Below are 16,952 nucleotides of genomic sequence, written 5' to 3' on the forward strand. Positions count from 1 at the left end.
TGAGAGTCAGCAGTGGAAAAAGGAGAAATAGGATGGCTTTTCTCCTAATATCTTAGAAACTCTTGAGTTGCCTTATTTGGCTGCCTCAACTCACCTCTGTGACAGGTGTCATTGTCCTTGTTCCTAATTGTGAGTAGACCGAGGTGTAGTCAGTCAATATTAACTCGTTGCTCCTAAAACATGGCTTCACAGTGGTACACCCTGTGAGTTTTACGAGCACACTGGAGCTTGGTCACATTCCACATTCTGACTTAACTGCTTTCAAATGTGGCTTGAGCATGTGGGCTGGGGAGCTCAAAGACTCCCCAGGGTGATTCTAACACCAGCAAATTTGAGAGCTACAAATGCCACCTTGAAGGTCACAGATCTTTAAGGCAGAAATGCTGGCCTCGATGACTACATGCCTCTTCCTCCTATCAACTTATCTCCTGTGCCGACTTCGGTCTTCCAAAGACATGTCCCTCTCTGGGCCTGAGGTCTGCTTTCTATGAAACAAGCAAATACTCAGGCCCATGGCATTTCACGGTCATCTGATGTCTAGACAGGGGTGGAGCAAAGAAACCTGGGACACAGCTGCCTTGCTCTCCAGAGGCTTTAAAACAACAAAACGTTGCAACTATAAGGCCTGTGGAGGGGCTTCCCAAATCCAAAGTGTAGCACTTACTGTGACAAGCATAGCTAGGCACAGAATGGAACTCAGGAAGGGCTACAGTAAAATCGGCTCAGAGGCCATCCTTAGCGGGTGAATTAACGAAGGAAATAAGTTGTAGTGACTCAGATAGGAACTATGTATTCCTCTCTCTCTCTCTCTCTTTCTCTCTCTCTCTCTCTCTCTCTCTCTCTCTCTCTCTCTCTCTCTCTCTCTCTCTCTCTCTCTCTCTCTCTCTCTCTCTGTGCCTGTCTCTGTGTGTGTACCTCTGTGTGGAGTATGTGTATATCTGCCTGTGTGTGTATGTATATACCTATGTGTGTATGTGCCTGTGTGTGAGCATCTGTGGGGGGTGCATGTTATGGGTGTGTGAGGGTATACTTGTGGGGCCATATCTGCCTGTGTGTGTGTATGCACCTATGTGTCTATGTGCCTGTGTGTGAGGTATGTGTGAGCGTCTGTGTGTGTGTGTGGGTGCATGTTAATGGGTATGTGGGGTATACTTGTGCATGTTAATGGGTGTGTGGGGTATACTTGTGCATGTTAATGGCTGTGTGAGTATACTTGTGCATGTTAATGGGTGTGTGGGGTATACTTGTGCATGTTAATGGCTGTGTGAGTATACTTGTGCATGTTAATGGCTGTGTGAGTATACTTGTGGGCCCAGAAGTCAATCTCAGTTGTTTTTCAGGAGCCACATGCACTGTCTTTTGAGACAGGGTCCTTGGCTGGGATCTGGAAATCACCAATCATGCTAGGCTGGCTAATCAGGGAGCCCCAGGGATCCACCTATTTCTTTCTCTCCAGTGTTGGGGTGACAATCATGTGCCACCAGGCCTGGCTTTTTCTATGGGTGCTTGGAATCAAACTTGATGCTTCAGTGGTAAGCATAGCCAACTGAGCCGTTTCCCCAACCTGGCTCTGTCTTAGACCCGTGTTCCAGTGGGTGCCCCAATATCGCTGGAAGGTGAGTTAAAACCCAATGTTTGGGACTAGCTCTAGTGTTTATGCCGAACAGATGTGGGCTGAGACTTCTAACTAACTCCTAGGTAATGATGCTTCTTGAGTGATACACTTTGATGGCTTCCCTGATAGGTGAGCCTACCACCAGAGAATTGATGACATCCACCGGTGTAACTGCTGGTTGGACCCAAGTATCTACTTTTACCTCCATTTCACCTGCTTGGGGCTTAAATTGTCAAGTCGGTGTGTGACTCCCAACGGCAGATGGTGACTGAATGTACACCCCACTTACAGCCTTCACACCACCAGGAGAAAACAGAGACTGAGGTTCAAATAATACCCAAGGTGCCGCAAGACTAGGATGCATATGAAATGGAGAGTACTCAACCTTTCTGAGTCTGTAAGGATGGAAATTTTACATGGTTCATTTAAAAGCAAAGTCAAAAATGTGGAGCTTGGTAGGTCTGCCCCCAAAGTTTGGGTTTCAACCTGAGTCATTTGGACCTTGTCACTCAGGCTCTTCCTTGGCCATGTGAGTCATTGGCTCACAGTGACAGGAGAAGTGGTAAGTATGGAGGTGTGCATGATGATTGATGACATGCCTATAATGCCAGCACTAAGGAAGTAGGAAGACTCTCATGAATTTGAAACTAGCCTGGACTGCAGAGTGAGTCTCTATCTCAAGCAGACAAATGAACAAAAACCAGAACCACAGGATTGGAGACACAAGCAGCTGTGTTGTCCATTGGCTTTCACTAGGATCATTATAAACAAGATAAATCCTCCAAATAACTCTCTAGCCTGGATGTACCTGTACCTCCCAAATGTCTTATGATTGTCAACTTTAAGACAGGCCTATTTCCAGATAGAAATAGTCTTTTCACATTCAGGCATATTTTGTCTAATTGCCATGGAGCTACACATTGGTTAGGAATGAAACAGAAGCCATGCGATTGAAGGAAGTCATACCAGCAAAGAAACCTGAATGCTGGGAGTATTCCAATTTTGTGGTCATGCTCATAATCACAGACTCAAAACCTGACCAAGAAGGAGTGTAAGTTGTATAGGGGAAAATGTGAGTATGTGTTTGACACTGAGGTCCTTCCATGTTCTGAGTTTGTGGTTGAAAGAGAATGGCCTCATAGGGTCATATGTTTGAATATTTGGTTCCCAGTTGGTGGAACTGTTGGAAGGCTCAGGAGGCGTGTCCTTGATTGGAGGAGGTGAAGTGTGTCACTAAGAGTGGGCTTTATAGTGTCAAAAGACTTCCACCATTCCCAGTGTAAACTCTTACTCCCTTCTTGTAGATCAAGACATGAGCTCTCAGCTGTTCCTGTCACCATGCCTTTGCTCTGCCCCCATGGAGTCTAATACTCTGAAATCACAAACCTAAGTAAAGGCTTTCCTTTATAAGTTGCCTTAGTCCTTGTATTTTGTTACAGCATTAGGAACGAAACTAAGACAGAGACCAAGAACCCAGATCCCCCAGTATATACTCAGCACAGTGTATTGTCACCTAGGATTCTCACCTCTAGGTTCATGTGTGAGGGTGTTTCCAAAGAGTTTGACTGGGAAGATAAGACTCATTTTAGATGTGGGCGTCATCATCCCATGGGTGGGGGTCCAAGACTGAGTTAGTGATCTGAGCACCAGCACCCATCTCTCTCTGCTACTTGACTGTGGATGGAAAGTGACCAGATGCCTCTTGTTCACACTGCCTCGCTTTCCCCAGAATGATGGAACTTTCCTCCACAAACTGTGAGTCAAAATAACCATTCTCCAAGTCACCTTTGTCAGGTATTTTGTACCAGCAACGAGCACAGCCACACACATAAGCATCACACTCATATTTGTGAAATGAGATAATCAATCATACATATTTACGGTGGAGCCTGGAACACCACAAATGTTCATGAAATGCTGGTACCTACATCAGCATAACACTACATCTTGGGAACCCCTTTGGCCTTCAGCCAACTTATTGATTGTCAGAGAAGATAATAAACATTATTTATGTGTCAAAGACTATAATGGTTTGGATGTAAAATGTCCCTGTAGACTCACATGTATAAATCCTTGGTCCCCAGCCAGTGGTGCTGTTTCGGGGGATTGTAGAGCTTGTAGAAGATGAGCCTTGCTGTAGGAAGTGGGTCACTGGTGACAAGACTTGAGGCTTCATAGTCCAGCCCCCGCTTCCTTTTCCCTTCCTGCTTCCTGCCTGCGAGCTGTGACCAGCCTGCCTCTTGTGACTTTCCTGCCCGAGGCTTTGTCTTTTCACACCATGATGGAATGATTCCCATCAGACTGTAAGCCAGAGCAAATCCTTGTACCCTTAAGTGGCTTCTCATCACGTGCTATGTTGCCCCAATAATGAAAGTAACTAATCCTTGGAGGCATTTAGGAAGACAGCAGGCACACAACTTCTTTCTAGACACTCCCCTCACCTCCTGCAGTTATCTGTGCATATGTGACCAGAGTCACATATGCCTTTAAAAACTGATCTGCCATGCTTCTTGTCTTGCCTCATACCCACTATGGAGACCATTTCAAATCTTCTACTGGGACCCACACTTCCCTAACTGACTCATCTCCCACTCTGTTCCTGTCTTCCCATATTGACAAATTCACAGCCAGCAGATTCCATTCACAGGGAGAGAGAGTCATTACCACCCGCTAATATTTTTATAGAATTTCATAAACTTGGTCATTCATGAATCATTTACAGTACTTTATTCCAATGAAGAGTTCACAAATCACTCAAACACTGGCAAAATGCATAATAATGAGTGATATTTCAGGAGGCTTTGCATTAATATGTCAGCTCCCAATCCTGCAAGAGCTAAATTATTTTTCCAGGTGCCGTTTCGGGTCAGAACACTGGAAGCCCTTTTGGGTACTGGGGCAGGGGACTGTGGTAGGGAAGCAGTAAGTCACAGGATGGGAGGGACTTAAGTCATTGACCACACAGCTTGTCAGACCCTCTCTTAGCTTGATTTGGACAGGCCCTAGGAAAGAGACTAAGGAATCTTGATCAGATGTTGAAGTCTAGTTGGAGTGAGAACAGGAAGAAGGGGCTGAGAAGCGAGACTTTGGAGGGGCTGTGAAACTGTTATGGCCCCTGAATCTAATACACATTGGCAGTGAATCCTTGGAAAGGTTGGTAATACCTGTTCCCCCCACTCCCCTGCAACCTTCCCTGCCACCCTCCATCCCTCCCTCCCTTCCTTCCGACTGAACCCAGGGTCCACGCACACACACTAGGCAGGTGCCTCTATCACTGAACTGCAACACTAGACCTCTTCCTAAGTTTTCATTTGAGACAGTATCCTACTGAACTGCCCAGACTGTATTGGAACTCAGTCTGTGACACTAACTGGCCTTCCACTTGTGTCTTTTCTGCCCCAGACTCCTGGGTACCTAGGATGACAGGAGGCCCTCTCTGCCCCTTGTTCCTGGAGCTCTTTTTTCTTTTGTCTCTTGTGTGAGACAGGTGAGAGTGTGCAGTGTTTAAAAATGGTAGCTTTCAATGCTGGTTCTCATTTAGGGTTGAGGGCAACTCTATCTCACGTTGTGTCTGATTTGCCGGCTCCCCCAGGCTTCCATCAGAGTGCTTCCTGGTTGGATTTGGGTGGAACTCTTGGCACACAGGCCTGTGCTTGCACATGAACAATGTTATTTAACTAGGAAACAAACAACAGCAATATTAGAGCAATTATGATGTCAATACAGACACCCACATACTCTCTGCTTTTGAAGACTGAGAGAGTAGAAGCTAAAGCCTGAGGGTGTGGGGACCCAGGAAGTGTGCTTTGAAGAGCTGCTCGGTTTGCAACACAACCAGAATGGATATGGGATCTTTCTCTAAGACAGGAAGTCAGTTCCTAAGAGAGTTGGAAATGGGCAGGTGGTACCCCACCCTTGAGTCTAAGATATCCCCACAGCACTCACCTGGCCTCTTTTCAAGGATAAAGCCAACAGAAAGGAGACTGAAAAGAAGAGCCGAGGCATGGGGAGACCCGGCACCAGAACCCAGGCTGCCAGGGCCTCAAGGTTCCCTGAGAATCAATGGTGACGGTTTCACCCTCATTCTCCAGAGACCAAGGCCCATGATGCTCAGCAGCGTGGGGCCTGTTGGGGGTTGGGGGCCTGCAAAAACACCACCTAGTTCCGGGAGAGGCCATCAACTGGAGTTTCTGGTACAACCAAACCAAGGGGCATGACTGATCTTATTCTGCCTGATGAATTGAACCCTAAAGGCTGCTGTGACTATCCCCAAAAGTCACCTATCTCCATGGAGCTTTCTGACTTCTCCTGGAGATTAAGACCACTGCCACCGAAGGAGAAGGCTCACACTGAGGTGGGCCAAGTAAGTGGCACCCGTAGTCTTTCCTTCCATATTAAAGACTTCCAACAAGGTGATATTCTGTAAACTAATTCTGGATATCACAAACATCAGATGGGCCAGGAGGCTTCGGATACAACACCTTACCTTATACCCATTAATGTCTGTAGGAGGTTGGGTACAACGCCTTACCTTCTACTCATTAATTTCTGTAGCAGGTCCTTCAGACACTTGCCAATTCTCATTCCTCAGGTCTCACAACCGGAGTTTCCAGGGTGTGGGCCCTCCCTGGCCGATCTCTTTTTCTTTATTAATATCTCCGGCCTCTTTTTTCCTCTGGAGGACCCTGAACTACAGATTCACCTCAATACTGATACTTCACAAAGGGACAGCAAAAATATGAATCTTGTTTAAGATTAGAATGGAGGAAAATCTTGTGTTTGTCAGATGTCAGCAAGTCAAAGGTGTTGGAAAATTGAAAAACTTAAAACACTTAAGAACATTCAAGAAAATAATGTTCAAGAGTAGCTCTGACTTAGGAGAATCTGCTAAGTTCTGGGAATTGTGCCAAGTGTTTGCAGAAGGAAATCCATTTTGTCTTGTATGGAGAAGCACCTACCACCCTCTGCGTGTTATGGAAAAACAACAACAAGATTCGAGAGGGTGAGAGGGTTGTCCAAGCTCACACAGCTCAAGAGGAATCATTGGTGCTAAGATCTGGATAACCTTGTTTTTGTTGCTGTTGCTTGTTTGTTTGTTTGCTTTTGATCCCTGAACCTTTAGCCACAGAGATCAAAAATCAAATTCACCATACCCCGCCTCAGTTCCTTGGTCTCAAAATTTCACAGATGTTCCATGACAAGGGTAGGAGTGAAGGCAGTGCCTGTCCATAGTTGGCTGCTGGTGTTGACACAGGCTAAGCCATCTTTGGTTACTGTCGCTGCCAGTGACTCCTGTGGGACTAGCATCAAATTTTTACAACAGCCAGACTTTCCATTTGGTGCACACAGTTCATGTTTGGCATACAAAGATGGGAAGGGTGCTGACCCCTGTTCAGAAAAGGCTCAGAAAGTCCTTGGAACAACTTTTAAGATGGGGGCATCCATCTGGCTGAAACCAAGACCCAAGAACCTTCTTGCAGGTGGGAACCCCACAGCACAACACATGGCCAGTAGCAGATGCCTCCCATGCCAGTGGTTGGGCATCTCTTTACTGAAATTTACAGCGAACAAGGTAGGTGGGCAAGAGAGCCAAACTCAAAATCCACAGCCCCAAACACAACCACAAACACCCTCATTTTTCTCTTCCCTTCCTTTTCCTTCTGCCCAGTTCCCTGCTCTTTCCTTTTTCTTTTCACATAATTAATCAGTGGAACCATTTACATATGATACTGACAAAAGAGTGTAGACAGAGGATAAGCTCACCAAGATTAAAATCCCAGCTGGCAACATCCAAGAGGTCTGTATCCACAAGTCAAATGATACTTCTTTAGGAAATAGGGTGGTAATAGAATTTACTTAAAAACTATTCTGATAATTGAATTACATGAAACAAATCACATGCCTAAAACAAGTCCTGGCACACAGTACTTTCACAGAGAGTTCATGGTTTGCACAACTGCTAGAAGCAATCATAGCAATAACATTGACACCACTGTTCCTAAGGAGATGCCCATTCTAACGTCCATTCTACGTTTTGATGACTTCCACACACTTCCTTGATGTTTCTTCTACTGTGGCTCTAAAGGTACTCCTGTCTCGATCTGTGCCGAGTACTACAAATGAGGGAGGGCACTGTATGTGTTTGTCTTCTGTTTCTGATCTGGAATATTCCCATGACTCTGTTTCCACATATTACTTCTTCACAGATATTGGAAAGATTTATTTTCTCTCTGTGTGTGTGTGTGTGTGTGTGTGTGTGTGTGTGTGTGTGTGTGTGTGTATGTTGTCTATGCAGTGCCTGTGAGGGCAGAAGACCCCCCCCGCGCCGGCTCTCTGGGAATGTTCTTCTCTAAGGACCATGGCCTACATTGTACAAAACTGCACCGACTCCTCCAGCTTTCATCGGGATAAGCATCTAAAGGTAGGATTATCTTGTCTGAAGGCTTGCACTTATCACCATTAGTCAGACAGAGCACAGGTCTCTGAAAGGCAGACTTGGCCTGAGGGCTTTGACCTCCTCTGAGATGCCACTAGTGTCACCCTCATTGGTCTCCACAACCCAACGTGTGACACAGGCTTGGAGGCTCTGATGATGAGCTAGGGGCCCCTCACTGTTAGCCTCTACTTTTGTTCTCACAGAAGCACCTCAAGCCACACTTTTGTGGGTTTGATGAGGCACAGAAATAATTGGCTCAGTGGGAAGAAATCGCTCTGAAATCCACATCTTTATGCACAGGGTGAGCGGACACCGGAGTACTCACTTGATAAGTAGCGATCATTTCTCTATCCAGGGTACGTGTCACGGAGACGCTGCCCGTGTTCTCATTGATTCTGAAAATTCCTTTAGGCTCTTGATCCACTCCCTTTCCAGTGAGCCGGAACTTGGACCCTTCAGGTCTGTCACTATCGACTACCTGGTCAGAGAGACAGAGTGACATTTAAGACTATCTGAAAGACAGAGAAAGCCCATCACAGACACCCCTTGGTGACCAATTTGCTGGCTGCCTGAAAACCCAAGATTGGCCAGAAGCAACCTAGCCCCAAATAACGTCATTGCTCAGTGTTGCTCATGCAAATGGTTGTGGTTACAGCTGGGAAGTTCAGCATTACCGAGGAGAGCAGGGTTGACAGAGAAAGGAGGACAATGACTCCAGAAAATGTACACTGGGAACTTGTATTGTTTTTGGTGGAGGCAGGAGATTTGGTTTTCTCTGCAAACAAGGCTAAGTGTCAGCAGAAGCCATGTATTCACCAATCCCGCACTGGGCAGGCACTGGACAAGGTTTACTCCTTTATTGCTGGTACCAGCTGGCCCCCTGGTCCCTGGGTGCAAGGCATCTGCTGTCAGAGTCTCACGTGCTTGTTTTTTTACACTTTCAGACAGTGCTGGGGGTGGAATATGCTTTTTTCTGTTTAATGGATAGAACCAAAGGAGGTACAGAGTTAAGCAAGCTCCTGTGGTCACTGCCCTTAGACAGATGGAGACGCTGTCTCATCCACATCTGTAGACACTGCTGTGCAGCACTACCCTTTATGGTTCTTGACCCTGGTTTGAAGTCTTAAGATTACATGTAGAAGTTAAAGGCAGAGGGTGGCATTTCTGAGCATAAGGGACAAGACAGAAGCAGCAGTCAGGCAAGAGAACACCTAGAAAATTACAGAAATGGCAGAAGAGAGTTGACAGAAGGTAAAGGCAAAATGGGGGTCTTTCATGGCATGTGACATTGTGTAGTTAAGGAGAGAGCTGATACTGGTATAAGCTAGGTCTGAGTCACACTCAGGTTTTCATCCATAGCTCCTGTCACTGTGTTATCAGAGCTGCTGATGTTAATTTGGTTATAACAACACATTTTGAAGGCCACAAATGTATTAGATAATGGGGGGCACAGATAAAAGAGGGTTGACGTGCAGCCAGCAGTCACTTCTTCAGAATGAATAGTTGTCTAGTTAAGTCAACACCCTCAGGGGCAGCCACCAAGTACCAAGCCTGCAATTCTGCACTCGGGCACCAGGTGGCAGTGGTGTCTAAGGCAGCATGAGCATCATGGCGGGTTACGAGGCAGGGCCAGTTGAGGCACATCAAGACAATTCCATAAGACAGGTTTTGTTGTTTTTCGTTTTTATTATTTTAAGATGTTCTTTATTGAAATATACTTACGGTTTTAATTAAACACCAATTATCTCTGTTTGAGTTTCTAAGATTAATGGAAAATAGGATCATTAACGAGAAGACATGATTTTTTTGATGAGAAGAAATTTTAGCCCTGATTAACTATTCATTGGAATTAACTAATCTCACAACCCTTTCCTGAGCCCCCATCCCCTGATTAGAGGCTTCAGGACGTCAAAGACCCACAAGTTCTTGGGCTTCCTATTGAGGATAGGGTCCACCATATCGGCCAGCTGAGTACCAGTTGAGCTAATAAACGCCTGCCTTCATGCAAACACGTCACAATCCTATCTTCAAACACAAGTCTTTCCCTTTATGGTTCCCAGTTTCCTCTGATGCAAAATGGGACAATCACTATTTAATTCAAGGAGTGGGAGCTGGGGAGGGAGGTTGAAGGTTTAAAGAGACAGTACAGGTGGGTATGGTGGCCCAGGCCTATAATTGTAGCTACTCAGGAGGCTAGGACAGGAAGATCTCAAATTCAAAGCTTGACTGAGGAACAGTGTGATATAAAGACAGCGTGGGTACCGTGGTGAGACCTTGTCACTAACTACTGTAACTTTAAAAAGAGGGCTAGGGATATATATCAATGAAAGAGTCCTTGACTAGCATGCTTGGGGTTCTAGGTTCAGTCTGTACTACAAAACCCCCAAACTAAAGAGCATAAATGAGGCACACAGTTGGGGCTTGATAAATCAGAGCTAAGCACTGCAATTCCAATAGCAATAATTGCAATAAAATTACGCTGTTGCTCATGGGTGAGATGAATCCTTCTAGGCATAAAAAGCATCTTATCCATAATGTAAAATGAAGTCCACATTTTTTAAAGTAAATTCACAAACTTCTCTGGTTCCGGAAGTGATTGTCCTAGCAAGGAGGACGGGACAGTGGGTCACTTGGATGCTCCCCATTTATATCAGACTTTCCCTCCAATGAGCATTCCAGCATTCCCTTCTTTGCCCCAAGCACATTAGAAGGATAACCCATTAGAAGGCCAACCCAGAAGACAGTCTGAGCAAATGAGTACCATGTCCCACAACCGCTGGGGTGTGCGCCCTTCTGAGGTGCCGCCCTGTTTCCATGGGCCTGCCACACACAGGCTGGGGGTGAGGACGTGCCAGGGAGGGCTTCCTGTGCTCTCTGTTCTCTTCTCCATCTTCCTTTGTTCAGAGAGGGTGGGGACACAGAACCTTCTGGAAGAAGAGAAGCTGAATGTGCCTCCTGGGGCAGACATCTTCACAGCAAGCTGAACTCTAGATTTGGAAACTCTCCTGGGGAGGCTTCTCCTTGTACTGACAAGGTCAGGGTCACTGAATCCTTCTCTCTCAGAGAGCTTGAACCACTTGACCTTATGGAAGCCGAGTTTCCAGGGAGAGGGCCCTGTTTGTTGAGTGACTGATGCTGCATCGAAAGGACTTACTCTCCAGGGGCACAGCAAGCCTCCAGTGCTGGGCCTCAGCTTAGCGTTGCTCAGGGCCCGCTCTCTCCTCCTTTCTTCTCTCCCACCTTCTCTTTTCTCTCCTCTTCCTTTTCCTCTCCACTTTAGAACCCAGCTTTTTAATCTAGTGTGGAACCTGCCTCTAATCCTCACAGCTGGGTGTGTTGAAGGACCACACACAGCCTGGTATACTGTTCCCAGAGTATTGAGCCACAGGGCACCCCAGCCCACGTTCTAACAGCAGAAGTTCCTCGAGCTGTGCTTCCTGGCCAGCATCAGCATGCCCTGGAGTAGGGCGACATGTGAGCCTCCGTGCCTTGTTCCTTCAGGACTCAGCTTTACCCTCAAGCTTGAGGACCAAGCACGGCTCTGGCTTCTCCCGACAGCCTGTGGCCTCCGGCCCACACATTCTCACTGAAGTGCTTTCCCACAACTGCCTTCCAGAGCCTTCTTTTGAAAATGAGCCAGGTCATTCTGCCACCTTCTGTTTTAAACATAACAATAGCAGAGGCTCTTGAAGCTGCTTCCCAGGAGCTCAATGAAGCAGCATGGACTGAGGTTCATACCCCACCATCTTTACCTGTGCCACAGGTATGTGGGCTTCAAGGAGGTTGGAGAGGAAAGTGTGGGAATGGGGACACTTTTCTGGGGCAGCTAGGCACCTCTGCTCAGAATCTAGTCATTTGACATTGTAATTGGGCATGGGAGTCTATGAAATTCACACTTGAGAACCACAAGATTGATCTACTGAAAGAAAATAGGAAAAAAAAAAACAGAAAAGAAAGAAAGAGGGAACTCTGTATGTTTTAAAGAGTATTTAGGACTTACGTTGGACTACATGTGCTGGGCTTCTAATTGGACTTTGAGAATACCACTGATGAGGGAGTTCAGGTCTGTGACCCAAGTTGGGAAGCAACCTCCTCTTGGTTGAATCATGGTGTCTTGGAGAGAGCTGGTATCAGGGGTGTGTGAGGGTGCAGGGGAGCTGGGGAGAGAGAGCTGAGGGGAGAGCTGGGCACTGAGGGGGAAGCTGGGCGAGAGTTGGGGGGAAGGCGAGCTGGGCAGGGGAGAAGGAGGAGGAGATGGGGGAAGAGAGCTGGGGAGGGGCACTGCGGGTAGGGTGGGGTTCATGAGGTTTAGGGTTAGAACAAGCTTCACCAGGGAAAGCTTAGAAGATGCACAAAGCCCCTCCAGAAGGATCAAGAAACAGAACTGCTCCAGGAAGAGGCTGGGCGGCCCTGGAGGAGATCCTCCAATCTGCCCTGCTGCCTGCAAGTCCTGCAGACAGTTCCAGAAGGCCTGTGTCTTGAGAGTTATCCTCCACCTGCCCTAGGGTGGGTTTTAGGACAGGCAACTACCTTTTTAAGTCCATTCCCTTTCAAGCAGCCCCTGAGCTCCTCTTAGTCACCCTAGCAGATTCACCAGCTCTTTAAGGTAGACTTCCATACCATTACGGGGTTCGCTGTCAGTTCATTCTCTGGGTTTGGTAGACGTTTGCCCACATCTCCCCAGAAATAGGTCACACAGCACTCAACCCCTGCTTTGGGGTGCTTGGGGCTCCAGGGCCACCGGGCCTCACTGAGCTGGGGACGCACATGGTGTGCAGTGTGTGACCCTAAGCCCTGGGCCTCACCTCACAGGGGTGTTGGCAGTTTCAGAGTTTCCAGATTGTCCTTACAGCGCTGCGCAGGTGTGGCCCCGTGGGTCTCCCCTCCCTCTGACTCCGTCCTCTGGCCTGAATCAAGCCTGCAGGCCAGCCCCAACAGCTGTTCACACCCATCCCTCCGTGTAGCAGGTTTGCAATTAGCGGGCTTTGCCCATTACCCTTTGTAATTCAACACTTCTCTGCACAGCGGGACTTTTTTTCTTTTCTTGTCCTGGAGTTAGAATGGGCAAAAGAGTCAATGATGAGAAAGAATGAGGACCCCAGGTGCCAACTTGCTGGAAGGGCCTATAAACAACACTCAGTCCTGCTGTGTCCCACGGGACAGAGGCTTCCGGCTGGCTGTACAGGTGGCAGGGGGCAGCTGGATGCAGGGCCCTCAGCTTTTCCCTGTGAAGGCTCTCAGAGCCGTTCTCTGCTGCAGATAGCCAGTGATAGCAAGTGTGTACTTAAGACACTGGCTTTTGCTTGTGTTATGTTATGCCTGAGTGTGTGTACATGCATGTGGCAGTGCGTGGATGCGTGTGTGTGTGTGTGTGTGTGTGTTTGTGTATATGTGTAGTGTGTTTCTTTTCTATTTTTTCCTTTGAGTCAAGGACTCACTGTGTAGCACCAGTGCCTCTATATTGCTCCAGTCTGCCTGCCTCTGCCTCCGAGTACTTAAATTACAGGTGTGTGCCACCACACCTAGATTTAAGGCACTAGTGTGTGAATTCACACACATACATAGGAACACACAAGAGTAGGTGGCAATTTTAGGTGTTTTTACATGAATTGGGTTTTTATATAGGAATTATTTGACTTTTGTTTCTCCTGAACTTGTTTGGCGTGTATGTGTACATGTATATACATAGTCCTGTGTTGGAGAGGGATAGTGTTAGAGTTACAGAAAGGCTGTGGAAAGAGCCCACTGTTTCCATGCACCTGCCTGCAGCCCTAGCTGCACTGGGGGATGGGTGCTAATACTCCAGTGTGATTATTGCCTTTCTTCGGATCCCAAACATAGCACAGGGCACCCCGTCTCCCACCAGGGCTTTTAGTGAGTCTCTTTTAGAAAGCACATTCATGACATTTATTGACTTATTTAGTGTGTGTGTGTGTGTGTGTGTGTGTGTGTGTCCACACGTGTCATAGTACATGTGTGGAGGTCAAAGGACGAAGGACAACTTTCTCCTTCGATCTTGGGTCCTGTTGACTAAACTCAAGTTGTCAGACATACAGGTCTGTTGAATGTGATTTTAAATAGCATTTATTCTGGTGCCTCCTCTCTGGTTCACGTGCTTTATTGTTTGTTTGTATGTTTTTTAAATTGTACTGGAATCGGTTGCCTTGACTTTGCAAACAGAAAATGTACAGAATGTAACAGAACTATGTAGTCAAATTTCTGGATGTTGGCTCTACCATGGGAACTCCTACTTGGACCTGCTTCTGACTTCCATCATCAGATTCTTGACACCACTCCTGGAGATGCCTCTGCTTTTGTCGTCTGCCTAGAAGAGTGGGTGGTACACAGGTGTTCAGTAAGTGCCTGCATTATGCTTTAGTGGCTATTATAGGTGTCTGCTAATGGGCCTCTGTGCTTCTTATTTCTCTCTCCCCACTGCTTTGCCCAGATACAACAATAACGATCCTTCTAAACACAAACCAAGTGTGGCCAGGCTCACGCTCAGGGAAGTACTTCCATGGCTACCCACTGCTTTCAGGATAAAAGCCCAGGGACCCTCCAGGATATGTCTCCACCTGTTTCTCCAGTCATCATCTGCTCTCTCTCCCTCAACCCATGTGAGCTGGACTTGGCTTCACTGTGTCTCCTGGGGACCTGGTCCATCTTCATCTTCCTGAACTCCATGCTGGGAGACCTCCCACGTCTGAGGGCTTCATCTGCTTTGCTCCCTCACCTCTCTCTGAGCCCCAGCTTTCCTCATCTCACCTGAGACTGAGAGAAAGCCGCCTCACGTGGGTGTGGCAGGCAGCCCTCTTGCTCCCCCTGTCTGTTTCCATTTCACATCTTCTGGGCTTAGGGTGTGGAAGACATTAGATGAAGGCTTTGAAGTGAAGAAGTGCGACTTTCTCTGCATGTTTTTATGTGGTTGCAAAATGTTCCGTAAACTCACAAATTAAAAGTGAGTACATTGTCCCAGTTAATCCCCCCTCAGTGTGTGTGTGTGTGTGTGTGTGTGTGTGTGTGTGTGTGTGTGTGTGTGGTCTCCATCAGCATCTCTGTATTCTTCTTTTCCTGGGATTCACAGGAATCACAAAGGGACCTAGTCTTCCCACCATCTTTACAATTTCAAAAAGGCCTTTTAAATAAACACCTTCTTTTTAAGTAAACTAGAAAATAGCCAAACCTGCTCCATGGATCTGTCATCTATGTTACAAATTCAAGCTTCTCTGGGCTACAGAGTGAGTTCAAGTCCAGTCTGGACAATGTACTGAGACCTTGTCTCATCAGGAAGAGTAAAATAAAAAGAAGGCTGCTGTCTTAGGGTTTCTATTGCTGTGACAGAACACCAGTTTGGGGAGAAGAGTGTTTATTTCAGCTTACAACTCTCAGGTCATAATCCTTCACTGAGGGAAATCAGGGCAGGAACTCAGGGCTGGAACCTGCAGGCAGGAGCTGATGCAGAGACCATGGAGAAGATCTGCTTACTGAGTTGCTATCTATGGTCTGCTCAGCCTGTTTTCTTATATCATACAGGACCAACAGCCTGGCATGACATTACCCACAGAGAGCTGAACCTTCCCATATCAATCATCAATTAAGAAAATGCCAATCTGGTGAAAGCAATTTCTCAGTGGAGGGTCCCTCTTCTATGATGACCCTAACTTGTGTACCATGTCTCAGATCCTCTCTGCCCTTGCTTTTGTGTTTAGATTTTAACATCAGAAGAGATGCATTCTAACCAGGCACAGTGCATTTTACCCAGGTTCCTTCTGTGTGTCTCTCCTGTAACATGTAGGTGCATGGAGATTAGGTCAGGGTGTGAGTTGTAGGGATTGTGTTCCACATGGCCAACATTCTTTGTCTTTAGATGGGGACAAGTATTGAGTTTCCAAAGAGTATTTCCAACCAAAATATATTTTTGGAATCTTCTGTAGCTCAAAACACCTAACTTGGAATTTTCCACATATTTTGTGACCTGATTCCTTGCTTTACGATTAGACTATAAAGTCATGGGTGACAGCCATGTCAAAATGCATCCATAGCTATCAGGTAGTGCATCAACAGCCACCAATGTAGATGCATCAACAGCCAGTGCCAGGAACAAAGTGATTGCTTAAACACTGGCCAAGGAGGTGTTTAGGTGCCTCTGAGAAAGAATAGCATACTAAGCCCAGGCATCAGAGTACCCAGTGGGTAAGCCCCAGTAAGCACCTGGAATGTAACATGGATGGTTTTCAGTTTCAAGTGGGTACTGAGATTGCCAGAGAACTTCACAAGAAGTCATCACATGTTTTTGGTTTTGAGAAGCAAGTTGGGAAGTTCGAGGCAGAGAAGAGGTAGGAATATGGCTGCCTGCCCAAAGAATCCTCTCCTGACTGAGGACCTCTGATGCTTCGGAACAGGAATCCACCATCTTTCAAGAATGTCTTTTTCAAGGCATCTCCAGTCTGCTCCTTGTGGCTGTCACTGTGGAAGCTCATCCACATCTACTAGCAATATAACCAGGTCCCACCTACCAGACTACCCAGTCCTTTCCCATAACTCTTAGTAAGATGTTATCCTCCATGAACACAGGTTTTATGGATATTGTCTCTCCCTGTCTATCCCCCACTAAAATCAGTTGCTATTTATTTACTCCGAGACTGCTCATGGCCCTCATAGGCTCACAGCTGATCATCTCTGACCCTCAATGCTATAAACGGGAGGTATACTGGCGATGCTGTAACAGAGCAAGAGGAAAAGGAAGGCGCTCTTGAGTCTCATAGTCCCTGTGCCCAACAGAACAACTGACGGGCCTTATGAGTCCCTTTCTGAATTTCTGGTTCCTTAATGCATACTGTGAGCTTCTCACCTCCATTCATGACAGCCTCCCTGCCAATGCTTCTACTCAGGAACCAGATG

General features: G+C 46.8%; 1 protein-coding gene across 1 annotated transcript in view; it reads right to left on the minus strand.

Annotated features, from left to right (window-relative positions):
- Cdh13 (cadherin 13) overlaps positions 1–16,952 on the minus strand; it is a 973,690-nt gene that overhangs the window by 423,658 nt on the left and 533,080 nt on the right. Inside the window, exon 5 of the mRNA XM_005073074.4 lies at positions 8,377–8,529. Within this exon, the coding sequence (XP_005073131.1) occupies positions 8,377–8,529 (153 nt within the window). The remainder of the gene's footprint in view (positions 1–8,376; positions 8,530–16,952) is intronic.

The sequence above is a fragment of the Mesocricetus auratus genome, unplaced genomic scaffold, assembly GCF_017639785.1.
Source record: "Mesocricetus auratus isolate SY011 unplaced genomic scaffold, BCM_Maur_2.0 Super-Scaffold_6723, whole genome shotgun sequence".
Lineage (NCBI taxonomy): Eukaryota > Metazoa > Chordata > Mammalia > Rodentia > Cricetidae > Mesocricetus > Mesocricetus auratus.